At 42.2% G+C, this 13,109-nt stretch overlaps 1 protein-coding gene across 6 annotated transcripts in view; it reads right to left on the bottom strand.

Moving 5' to 3' along the window:
• tbc1d1 (TBC1 (tre-2/USP6, BUB2, cdc16) domain family, member 1) overlaps positions 1–13,109 on the bottom strand; it is a 274,907-nt gene that overhangs the window by 64,591 nt on the left and 197,207 nt on the right. For all 6 annotated transcript variants that reach the window (XM_078546134.1, XM_078546135.1, XM_078546136.1 and 3 more), the window contains one exon: positions 4,839–5,000. In XM_078546134.1, coding sequence (XP_078402260.1) covers positions 4,839–5,000 — 162 coding nt within the window. The remainder of the gene's footprint in view (positions 1–4,838; positions 5,001–13,109) is intronic.

The following is a 13,109-nucleotide window of genomic DNA, read 5'->3' as shown; positions in this document are numbered from 1 at the left end:
CCAACAGTGGACAATGCTCTCGCCTGGGACTGCTGAGATTACAGAGTTGCCGGTCAGCTCCCTAAGGAGGGACCTCCTCCCAAGCTAGAGGCGAAAATCTCACCTTAAAGCAATTAACTGTGCTCCCAGTGTTAACACTGCTGAGGGGCAGTCATCGTTATGGTGGGCGGACTTGCCACTGACTTTTCAGCTGGACAGTCGGGGACCACAGTGCCCAATAAAATCCAGCCCCATGTGTGTGCATGAAACAATGGAGCTTAGCTTTGCACATATATTGATTAGGAGCCACAGCTTGCTGCTTAAATTAATATCAACTGTGCTTTGCAGAATTCTTAATTGATTGAGACTCCACAGTAATGAGCTGAACTATCGCTCTTAAAGTCTCAAGTGGTAAACTCCATGGAACTAAGTGGTTCTGACCAGAATAGTCTGTGGTTTTTTTCCCTTCTGTGTGTTCAGTTTACAAACCAGGGCAGAGGTGAAGACATGAAAATGGGTCCTAAGCTGAAAGAAAACCACTGTTGATCGCTATTCAGCAGTCTCTACTTGGATTGTATGCATGTAGGTGTTGGGGAGATGTTAGATTCTGCTGCTGTTCCTGCATCTCCAGTTAGTCTCCCAACACTACTGAAGGCTGACCACTTGGGTAAGATATAGAAGAATTACCATCACCTCTGGAATCATACCTCAGAATAAGTCATCATCTTTGAGAGCTGATAATTAAGAAGAAAGTCAAGGTGCTGTCTTACAATCTTCACTTTGAAGATCTCACACACCCGGCTGGAACTTGAATGAATCACTGAAACTTGATTTGTCTTTGTGAATGTTAGCACTGTTAGCATTTTGTAAATGCACACATGCTTTTTAGGGAACCCTGAATTTGAATTTGTCTCATTTATATTACACATAGTACCACTTCCAAAACCTCCTACGTACGTACCCATTTCTGCTTCTAGTGATTAAACCACCCATTTTACTGCAGCGTCATTTCACCAAAAGGTAGAGGTTTCAGCTAAAGAATCTGGCTGCTGCCAGCCTGATTACCTTAGATCCTCTGCTCTCTCTCCTGAACAGCACTGCCACTCCTTCAATGGCAAGAGACTGGGTAAATAGAAGAAAATGAAACTTTGGCAAAAGGAAAAATGCTTGCATGGCATGCTAATTATTGCATAAGCAACTGTGGAATTTTTAAAACTTATTTTATATTTTCCCAGTTTCATACAATTAAGTTGAGCGGCTGTGACTTTCGTATGTCCTCCAACTACCATTCGAGTAGGAAATGAAGGGCTGAAACAAACATCCAGTTAAGCTGGCAGTCACAAACTTTTTTTTGGCTACAATTGTCTTGACTTTCACTCCTGCCATTGTTCAGTCCAGCAAGAATGCAAAGTAAAAGTCTGCTGTTAATTTTTGGAAACCTGGTGGATATCAGTTAGGACAGGTTTTTTAGGAATTGTATCATATCAAGGGGCAAACAACAATTGCACGTAGACTTAGCTTCCTGTTTGCTATTATATATGAGGTAGCAACATGCTGTTGATTCAGGAATCAGTGCAGCAGGTGCTTTGAATGAAACTAGTTTTCTCTACAAGGGTCTTGAACAGTTTCATTAAAGCGCAAAAATGGGGCACCTATCATGTGGGAGCGTTGTGGAAGAAGACACATTCAATTAAAAATATAATTGATGACAAGAAACAGCAAGGGATAATTGCTCCAATGTTAGAACAAAATGCAAAACAATTTTGCTCCACTGCAGCTTTGACTACTTTTATATCTGACTTTCACCGCTCCCCACCCAATTAACCTAAAGCCATAGAAACAGATAACAAAGCTGATCATGTGCATTCCTCCCCCATCTTTTGTGCACAGTTCAGATGGTGCCAGTTCCACTGAGATACATATATAGTAATTCCTGCCAGTCTCCCTTGTTCTGCTGAAGATGCCAATTCCTGCTTGGTACAATTCAATAGGCATTGGCAGTCCTCCCGCACCTCATTTTGGCGGCCACTCTTTTTAGCCAGTGACTGTCGGCAAGCTATTTGGCCACAGATGGCATCAGAGTCAAATCACCTCCTGTCTTCAGTTAACATTCACACACACTTTCAATAAGTGGAAAGCAGAGATGTGATGAAACAGGGTTGATCCACATTTCCAAATTAGAACACACAAATTATGCTGCACCCTCTCATGGGACAGAATTTTGCCCTCGTCGGGCAGGCACGGCAGGCAGGCCCCGGGAGTGGTTGCGAAGCCAACTGCCGCCCGCAATCGGGCCCCGACATGGATTTCATGCTGGCTGGCCAATTAACGGCCAGCCAGCGTGAAACGCGCGCTGCAGCACTGCCAGGATGGGGGCAGGAGGAGCGCAAGCATGGAATTGTGCACATGCACAGGGGTGCGCTCAGTGAGAGCTCCCTAAGGCACAGAGCTGCCTCAGGGAGCTGAAGGATTTTAACAATAAAAACAAATATTAAAAATAATGAAAACATGTCCCCTCATGTGACTCTATCACATGAGCAGGGACATGTTAAATATGAATGTCGGAAGTTTTCATTTTTTTTCAATCACTGGTCGAAAACTCATCCTGCCCGTGGATGAGGTTTCGCCAAAAATGCAAAGGCCACTTGGTCTTTTTGCCCGCCCGCCAACCAAACGGTTGGATGGGCAACAAAAAATTCGAGTCAATTGGGTTCTTAAGGGCCATAATAAGCTGCTTAATTAATGGTGGGTGCAGGTCTGACTCCCATACCGGCCCACCAAGTGAAATATTATGTGGGTGCGCAATGATGTCGGGCGAACGTCATTTTACGCTCGTTCGGTTCAGGCGCACACCCACCTGACGAGAGTAAAATTCTGCTCACGGTGGTAGTGAAATCAGGGTTCTACAACTTTTAAAAATGAAGGTGCAGCCATCTTAGTGGACGCTTGTTGATAGTTTCAATCAAATGCTACAGGATGGCTGGCATGTGAAATGGAAGACAGTCACACAGATTTAGTAGCATGTGACAGAGATTGGGGTGGAACGGAGTGTGAGGTAATATGCTTGGGGAAGCTAACAAAGCAAAAGAATATACAATAAATGGTAGGATACTAAGAAGTGTAAAAGGAAAAGAGGGACTTTGGAGTTCATGTCCACAGATCCCTGAAATTGGCTGGACAGGTAGATAAGTTGGTCAAGGCGGCCAACGGGATACTTACCTTTATTAGGCTAGGCTCAGAATATAAGAGCAGGAAGGTTGAAACTGTATGAAATACTACTTATGCCACAGCTGGAGTGTTGCATGTAGTTCTGGTCTCTGCACAATAGGAAAGATGTGATTGCACTGAAGAGTGTACTGAAGTTATACAAGGATGTTGCCTGGACTGGAAAATTTTAGCTTTGAGGAAAGGTTGGGTAGGGTTAGGGTTATTTTCTTTGGAACAGAGAAGGCTGAGGGAAGTCTGAGTTGAAGTGTATAAAATTACGAGAGTCTAGCTGGAGTGGATAGGAAGGACCAATTCCTCTTGATTGAGGGATCCATAACCAGGGGGTATAGATTTAGGGCAGGAAGTTTATATGGGATTTGAGGGAAAAACCTTTTGACCCAGAGGGCGGTGAGGATTTGGGGCTCACTGCCTGAAAGGGTGGTAGAGGTGGAAACACTCGTGCATTTCAAAAGTACTTGGCCACGGATCAAGAGCTGGAAAGTGGGATTTGGCCAAATGGCTACGTGTCGGCCGAGGTGAACATGATGGGCCCAATGGCCTCCTTCCGTGCTGTATTTTTCCACCTGGCTGTTGTTTTGCCCGACCTGGGGCTGCCCAATCTGGGTATCAGATGATGTCTGAAATGGCAAAAGCTCTACTTCCCTAGCACTGGTAACCCTCACTTTGATGATCAATACCTTTAAATAAGAAAAAAGACCTGCATGCTCGAATCACTGCAGCAAGACAGTCTTCCATAGTACCGGAAAGCCACAGAAACAGAAAATGCTGGGAAAACTCAGCAGGTCTGACAGCATCTTTGGAGAGAGAAACAGAGTTGATTTTTTGAGTCCATATGACCGTTCTTCAGAGCCACAGTTAGCTCCATTTCAAACTCCCAAAAAAAGGACGGTCTCAAAATGCTTTATGTGCCATTCAAAATATGGATATGCATCAGCCAGTGTTAAGCATCATCCTGCATTCTAAGTAGCCCATAATACTTTCAATATCATTCAACAATAAACCTTAGGCATACTACATCCCTTTCTCTGCAGCTATTTAGCTCACAGGAGATATGTATAGGCTTATGGAAGCTGCCTTTGTGCAGTGAACATGAGTAAAGAAGTTGGGAGAGGGTTTATTGTCATTTGCAACATACAGCCATTGGATTTGTTTGAAGAATTCCAGTGCCTTCCTGAGATCCAGCATTGCTGTGGACTGGATGTGGAATTTAAATACTGCTTTGACAAAAACAATGAAATCACTCTTGCCAGAGTCCAAGAGGGAATTTTAAGAATAGGAAACTTTTTTCTCTTCATTGACAGTATTAGCCTCACTGCACTGTAGGGAGACACTAAAATTCTGCGTCCCCACCTGGTAACGAGGCGTGGCACTGGTCCTCAATAAATGAACTTGATGCCAGGAAATATGCCAGGATGAACGATACAAGAGGTGATTAGAACTTCTGCTCCAAAGATCTGAAGATATTGTGGCAAAAAGGAATGTCATCAAGTTTATATTCCCACGATCCTTAAATTGTATCAGAATTTGGTACCATTTAGGTGATTCCAACAGAAACCTCATTATTCAGGTCAAATAATGGAACTTATTTCATTGATCATTAATATGTTAAGTAATACATGTTGGCCACTCACCTTGGCCCATGGCCGCATGAATATTCTCCATATCAAATTTAACCGTTGACCTTGCAGGCACATTGAGCATCTTCTCCCAAACCAGAGTCACTTCTTTTAGACACAGAGTGATTTCTTCGTAATCCAGCTTCAAGCGTTTGTTCTGCAGGTCGCTTTCTGAAGCTAGAAGGCAGAAGAAAAATATTTTAAACATTTCATTGGAAACCATTTTAAGAGTACCCAGAAACATTCTGGGAGTAACTTCTGCCATATGGACTGGAGCAAGAAATCTTCCTTTACACTCTGCTACAATCTATACACCAGGACTGACTGATAGCCAGACTACAAAATGAACAAATTCTCAAATAAAATTTGAGAGCAGGCAAAGAGAGTCACTCCCCAAAAACTACTAGAAAACTGGCAATTTAACTGTTTAATCAGTGCTACCCATTTCCCGCCATAACAAATTATGTGTTTGGATGTATTGATATCTGTTTTTGCAATAGACACTGGCCCCAGAATTCCTGTGCACTCTACCAGAACGATTTGAGAAAGAGCTCTGTGGAAGCAAGAGACCAGTCACGTTGGGCCACACCCGTTTCCAACACTTTCCATATTGACTTGTGGCCTGGGCAGGAGTCTGAGTTCTTGGAAGCAAGGCGCCACCAAAAATGCATCTGAAATGACACCTGCACCTGCCTGTCCAATGCAGACCATTCCGTTCAAAAGGGTTCAAGATGACAGATCAGTCGGTTGAGTCCTTCTGACCAGCTTTATCTGTGGACTTTTCAAGCAATAGATTAGTGTGAAACTGATCCCCAACTTGTTTTGATCCTAAATGGAATTAGGTAGTTGTTCCTACCTATATAAAGAGGTCACATTTATCTCGAAGCTTGTGGCAGCTAGATCAAAACTGAAAACTCGACTACATCAGAAGTACCTCATTCTCATACTGTTAACACTCTGATATACAAGAGAAATTTTATGCACCTGGGCGACCGCTCACTGGCAGCAAAATAATAAATTCAGGTGTCATCAGCTCATGAATTTCAAGCAATAAATTGCTGGTATTAGGTTCATAAAATTCACTCAAAAGCAAAATATTGCAAATGCTGGAAATCTGAAGTAAAAAGCAGAAAACACTGAAAATACTCTGATCAGGCAACATCTGTTGAGATGGAAGCAGGATTAATATTTCAGGTCAATGACCTTTCATCAGAACTGAAAACCTGTTACATTTCTAACTTTTTTCAAGCAAGTACAGAGGCACGGAAAGGGGAAAAGAACAAAAGGGAAGATTTGGGAAGGGTGGAAGGCAGGAGACAGTAAACGACAAAAAGGTTGATGCTGCAAGATAAAATGCAGCAAAAAAACAATAGATGGGTCTCGAGGAGGTAAAAACAACAACAGCAGAATCACTGCCAACAGCTGCCAGTTGAAGAAATAGGGACAGGGGGTTATGATCTGGAAATGAACATTTTAGACAGAAGGTTGTAGAGTGCCTAATTAAAAGATGAGGTGCTATTTCTCAAGCTTGTGCTGAGATAATGTTGAATGCTGGATGCTCAGGTTCATGCTTGTGGAGGTCTTCTGCAAAGTGGTCACTCAATCTACATTTGGTCTACTCAATGACAACACAACGTGAGTAGCGAGTACTAAATTGTGCATGTTAAATTTATTTTAAAATTCTCTCTATAATCATTGCTTTGAGTAATTAATTTGCGAGATCAAGGCATTGCTTGTACATGAGTCATCAGTGTCATACACAAAAGCACATCACTAACGAGTTGAACTATGATTGAGGGCTGCCTAAGACATGTTTTTTTTTAAAAAATTCGTTCATGGAATGTGGGCACCTTAATTGCCTTGTTCAGAAGGCATTTAAGAGTCAACCAGTCATATGTAGGCCAGACCAGGTAAGACTTAAACTGCTTTATCCCCAAACTGTTCATTACTTCCTTAAACAGCTGTGACATGAAATTTGTCCCCTGATTTGATTGTATTTCCTTAGGTAAACCATACCTTGTAAAAAAATTTGGTTAACTCCTCCACAATCTTCTTAGTTGTAATATTTCTTAAAGGTATCACTTCAGGAAACCTGGTAGGCACATGAAGAACCTTTTACTGGGGTCATGATTGTTTGTGTAGGACATCCATACAATCCTGGCCAAAGAAAACACCTCTGTATCTTTTCCTGTGTTTTCCTAATTCTTAAACGTCCCCCCATTGGAATTTCATGAGCAATCCTCAACATCTCATTTCTATACCCAACTGGGATAACAATCTGATGCACATCACTGCAGCTTTCATTTGCTGAGCCATGATCCAGCCTCCATTTGCTCATTAAAATATTACCCTTAAGGTAATAACAATCTGGAATACATTTTGCCTCTGTTTCTGAGTAAGCTGCCCATATAACTATCATTTTTCTGTAACTCCACCAATCTCATTGAATTAAACACTTCATCTGAATTGTCCTGTAGTCTTTCTTCTTGAACAATGTTATCAAACACAGTTCCAGCTAATTAGATTTCGACACCTTCTTCTTGCCTTTGAACTGCCTGCCCATCTTGTTTTTCTTGTTTCAATCTATGAGCCTGCGATCGCGTTACCACACAATCTGCAAACAATCCAGGATGCTCTCTCTAACACCTCTGTTGAAACCAATTCTACAGGTTGCTCAACTACCATAGGCATCACCCAAATCTGTGCCCCAGTTATATCATTACCCAAAATAAATTGAACCCCTGCAATGGGCAATTTTTCCACTACTCCAACAATAACTTCACCTATCTTCCATTTAATTATCTTCCACAAAAGGATAAATTTAGCATCTCCATGAACCTCATTTATTATCACCTGCTCCTGTAATGCTCCTCCTGAACAACAAATGTCACTATCCCAGAACTTTAAAGGATTGACTAGCCCCTGTCTCTCTTAAAATTTTAACATCTTTACCTACTCCACCCTATACACATGGAAAGACTTTCCTTTCACGCACAAAGCCTTTAAACATTTCTACAACTTGCCCCTCAGAACTCCCTTGGGTAAATTGTAAACAGATTCCCACTTCTTTACCTATCACTGATTGTTCCTGCTTTACCTGTACACACACCACTGGCTTTTCCTGTGCCTGAACCTCAGAACCCACAGTATTTTTATTTCCAGGGCTTTTCTGCACCTCAATAATTCCAACAGATTTCCCCTGCAATTTCCAACACACTGATTCATATGCCCCATTTTATTACAATGAGAACACCTCAATTTCCGAATGTCACTCCTACCCTCAACACCTTCCTTTTTATTCTGAGAAAAAACTTCCTGGGAATTCCCAGCCACTCCTCCTCTTCCCAGATGACCTACCTTCCTTTCACCTTCCCATTTTGTCCTTTTTGGATTTAAAATGGTGACGGAAAAAAGGTTTAGCTCTGTGCATTTACTCATAATCATCAGCTATCTCTGCTGCTTGCTTTACAGTTTGAACCCTCTGTTCCTCCACATGAGTTCTCACAGTCGAAGGTATTGAATCTTTAAATTCTTCCAAAATAATTACCTCTCTAAGAGCTATATATGTTGTCTCTATTTTTAACGCCCATATCCACCGGTCGAAATTACTTTATTTTACACTCTCGAACTCTATATAAGTTTGCCCAGGCTATTTTCTCATATTCCTAAATTTCTGCCTTCCTCAGGAACCAACTCATATACACTCAAAATAGCCTTTTTCACCACATCATAATTCACTGATACCTCTTCAGATAGCGCTCTACAAACCAACCTGGATTGCAACAACAATGTCCAGTACTCCTCTGGCCATTTCATCTATTTAGCTATCTTCTCAAATCAAATAAGGAAAGCTTCAACATCTCTTTCCTCAAATTTTGGAAGAGTTTGTACAAATCTAAAAATCTCCCCACTGGGTTTCAGATTAAAGGTTTTTTCATCATCAGAACCCTCCTCAGAATCAGAGATCTCTTTTTTCCAATCGTTTAAGCAGATATTCTCTTTCTCTTTCTTTATCTCTTTCCCTTGCCTATCTTTCTTTATCCTTCTCTCTCGCCTGAAATTCTAGTTCTAGCTTCCTTTCTCTCTCCTGCCTTTCTGCTTGCTTCCTTTCAAATGCCCTGTCTCTTTCCTTTGCTTCTAATTCAAGTTTTTTCAGTTCCTTTGCTTGTTCAAGTTCAAGCGTCTTCATTTGTAACTGAAGCCTCACTACCTCCAGTTATGACTCACTAGTGTCAGGTAGCACTTCCTACTGTAGATGCTGTGCTATAGCTTTAATTAGATCTGCTTTCTTCATCCCTACAGGTAACCCTAATTTTAACTTATCTGCCAACTCTGTTAACTTATTCTTGGATACTTTTTGTAACTGAGAGTTATATCTTCTACCCCTAGACAATTGCCGCCCCACCACTAACAAAAAACCTCACCAACGCTGGACTTCAAAGTGCTTCTCGTACTCATAACCTATAAGATTCACCAATTCCAAATAAATCAAGGAATTTCAAATATTATCCTGAATGAGGCCCCAATTGTTATGACACAGCAGTTGGTAAAGGCCGAGTTGTTTAAATCCCAATGGGAAACTTGAAACAACTGTCATAACCTATATTTTCAATTGGTATGTTTGAGATTCAGCTCTGAATTCAGGATAAGGACCACCGGACCTCAAGAGGTTTTTATACACAACTAAATTAAATGTATTATTTAACAAATTAAACACATACACGTCTACAAATTACTATCATGATAACTTTTAAACAAATCTCCAAATTAATCACTCCCAGGTAAATCTCCACCAAGGCAACAGTAACCCATAGACTTTAAAAAGACACCAGGCAAAGCGCATTTGACCTTACAAATTCAAAATGAGATCCCTTGCAATTTGGTTCCTTTGCAGACACAGTTGTAGGCTTACAGGCTAGTTGGATCTTAAATACTTCTGCCTCACACTCACACAAACTCCTTTCTGTTTATACCTAGCTTTTTCTTTAAACGTATTTTGTTTTTTTTTAATCACCAGGCTTTTAATGTTACATCTCCTAACAAAAATATCCTTTCATTCCACCTATTTTATTAGTAAGCTGAAAAAAAGTAAACACATTGCTCGGCATCTTCTAGGTAGGTGCAAGATTTTACTCTCACTCTTGAATGTTTTATTCAACAAATACAAATTTACACTTTACCTTCTGTCTTCCTTACATTTATCTAATTGACATCTCAAAACTACTATACATCAAAGCACCCAGGCTAGCTGCCTTTAATCCAATTAAGACACACACAGACACAGACCCCGCTAGAATTCCATTTTAAAAATAATTTCCAATAACATTATAGACATTAATATCTCTTCACGACACCATGAAAGAATAAGGGAAAAAAAACATGAGGGTTAAACTCAGCCCATATTTAAACTATATTTAATGGAGTCATGAACAGAATAGGAACCATTTAACATATGTGCTGCACCTAACTAGCAAATCAAGTTTTGAAGTGTAGGTGTTGGTTGAGAATATTTTAGATGTGTCATAATTTTCATAGTCTGTAAGTGATATACTCCAGAATGGGTGAATGCAATTCAGTGGACCTCAGTTAATGGTAGCATTCCTTTACAGGATACTTTAAAGTTATTTTTTGTCCCTTTCCATGCTCTTTGATCAACCTTCACATAAACAGCCACCTCCAAACAAGTGGGCAGGCAGCAGGTCTTCTAGAAGCAGCTATAAATGTGCCCAACTACAAGGATATGTTTGGCCTTCTCTCAACACTTCTTCACAGGCACAATTGAGATGGATAACTCATCTTCCGAGAGGTTGAGAAGAAAACCACATCTCACCATTTCTTTAAATTTATACATAAATTTCTGTGCTCTTCCAAAATATTTTGCCTCCCAGTAAAGCTGATTAAATTCAGCTCTAACATACCTTAAATGAAATTCAGAAAAGCCTCCTTTACTGTACTGAGGGGAACTAATTTCCCAAATCAGCTATTTTTACCCCTGTCCAAGTGTGACAGGAGGGAAAGGCTGCTGCTCATGCACCAGGAAGGAGGAGGGGGGGAGGCAGGACAACCAAGTATTACCCTGTGGGAGGGACATGGGATATCATACCTCAACATGACGGAGAACCAGTGTCCAAAGTGACTGAGGCTAAACCATGAAGTGGCGACTTATGTCACATGGTCCAGCAGCAACTTAAGCCATAATCCAACGACCCTCAAGCCCTGCCAGTGGCTGTGAAGGTAACCAGCGCTCTCAACCTCTATGCCTCAGGATCTTTCCAGGGGTCATCAGGAGACCTGTCTGGTATATCCCAGCCAGTAGCATACAGCTGCATTAAGGCTGTAACTAATGTTCTGTTTGCTCACAATTTCCCTGTAGATCTGGCACCTCAGATGCAAAGAGCCAATGCCTTTTCCCAATTAGAAAGCTTCCCTCAGGTGCAGGGTGTTATTGATTGCACCCGTGCTGCTAAAAAGACACCACCTCAACGTGCGGACACCTTTATGAACTGGAAGTCCTTCCACTCAATCAATGTGCAGGTGGTTTGTGACCACCGCAAGGTCTTCCTTCGTGTGTTTGCAAGGTTTCCTGGCAGCTTCCATGACTCTTTCATACTAACGAGTTCCCAGCCCCTTCAGCTACTTCAACCACCAATGCAGATTCATGGCTGGCTCCTAGGGGACAAGGACTAACCCTGAAGAGCTTGGATAGTGACCCCCTTTAGGAGCCCACAAATGGAGGCAGAGCACCATATAACAGCAGCCATGTCATCACCTGGAGTACCACCAAGCGGGCCATTGGCATTTTAAAGATGCGCTTTAGGTGCCTCGATTGCTCAGGTGGAGCTCTGCAATGTGCCCCAACCAGGATTAGTCGTGGTGGGCTGCATGCTGCACAACATAGCACAGCAGGGGGACATACCAATCTATGATGGTGATGCCAATGGGCAGTGCTCCAAGCTCTGAGGAGGAGGATGATGAGAAGGTGGAGGAAACTCCTGTTTCATCTGAAGATTCCGAAACAGATGAGGATGAAGAGGCTGCCAATGGTAGAGTAGCTGGGAGGTATGGCCATGCATCCCGGGCTGACTCTGTGTAGGAGGGGATCATCGCCAGATGGGCCCTTGGGCAAAATAGATTCTCATAATGTCCTCCTATCCCACAATTGCCATCAGTCAGTCCCTGGTGACATACTTCCACCTACAGAATCTTGTACAATGACTCCAGAATTACTCAAGGGACTGCCCATCCCCCACAAGGGAGAGAATAAACATCAATGAGTTGGACTCAGTCACACTCACTTGGCTGAAACCCTCACCATTATAACATGGGCCTCATCATGTTACAAAGAAACATGGTAAGTCTTTCACAACCTGGCCCCCTCACAGGAAGGTCAATGACTGTAAATGAAGGGCCCGTGATGCCAAATTGTCCATAATCAAACCATGCCTACGATGCTGAGAGTGACATGGCATCAGAATTCAAATACATGCTGATTGGATTGTACATTGTAGCATACACGCAAAATAAGGCGCAGGGTGAGCCCATAACTGTGTAACAACAGCTCTTTGAAAGAACCTGCGCGCTATCCATTCCAGCCAATGGTCTAGTTTCTGATGTGGGCGCCGCATACAACATTCCTGGTTTCCATATACCTCTGCTTCCTGCACAAAGCACATCCTGTGACACTGGGAATTTAAATGTAACCAAAGTAGCGGGCACAGCAGACAACCAATTTTACCTGCATGATACATGGCCTCTCGAGCTGTGATGCCTGCACCAAGGCAATGGGTAACACTGCAGGGTGGATGAATGCCTTGCCCCCAGCTCTCATGCTTGACATGCACCTGCTGCCAGTATCTGTTCACAGAGTCTGATCACTGACCCTCCCTTAAAGTCAAGCGTGGATGGACAATGAAAGATACCAGGAGCATCTCAGTGCTTGAGCCTTTGAATACTGGAATCTTATGTGATACAGCAGAGAAAGACGAAGTCCTCCAAAGCATCACAAATCAGCTGACAATCCTGATCCCACTGACAGCACAGCGAGATGGACCTCAGTATGTCGCTCTCATTATTAGTGGTAAGAAAGGCCTCCATAATGTTACCATTTTTCTGAGCTCTCTAGTGTACAAACACACGCCAAGACATGTATTAGTGTAAGTAAATATATTGAAGAAGAGCTCAAATGTGATATATACAATGTGAAATGTGTAACCATGGCGAACCCATTAGTGCTCTAGGCGAGAGAGTGTCCTTTGCTTTCGCACACTCCTATGAAATGCCCCCTTG

The sequence above is a fragment of the Cetorhinus maximus genome, chromosome 1, assembly GCF_964194155.1.
Source record: "Cetorhinus maximus chromosome 1, sCetMax3.hap1.1, whole genome shotgun sequence".
Classification (NCBI taxonomy): domain Eukaryota; kingdom Metazoa; phylum Chordata; class Chondrichthyes; order Lamniformes; family Cetorhinidae; genus Cetorhinus; species Cetorhinus maximus.
This window is presented reverse-complemented; position numbering and strand designations above follow the sequence as displayed.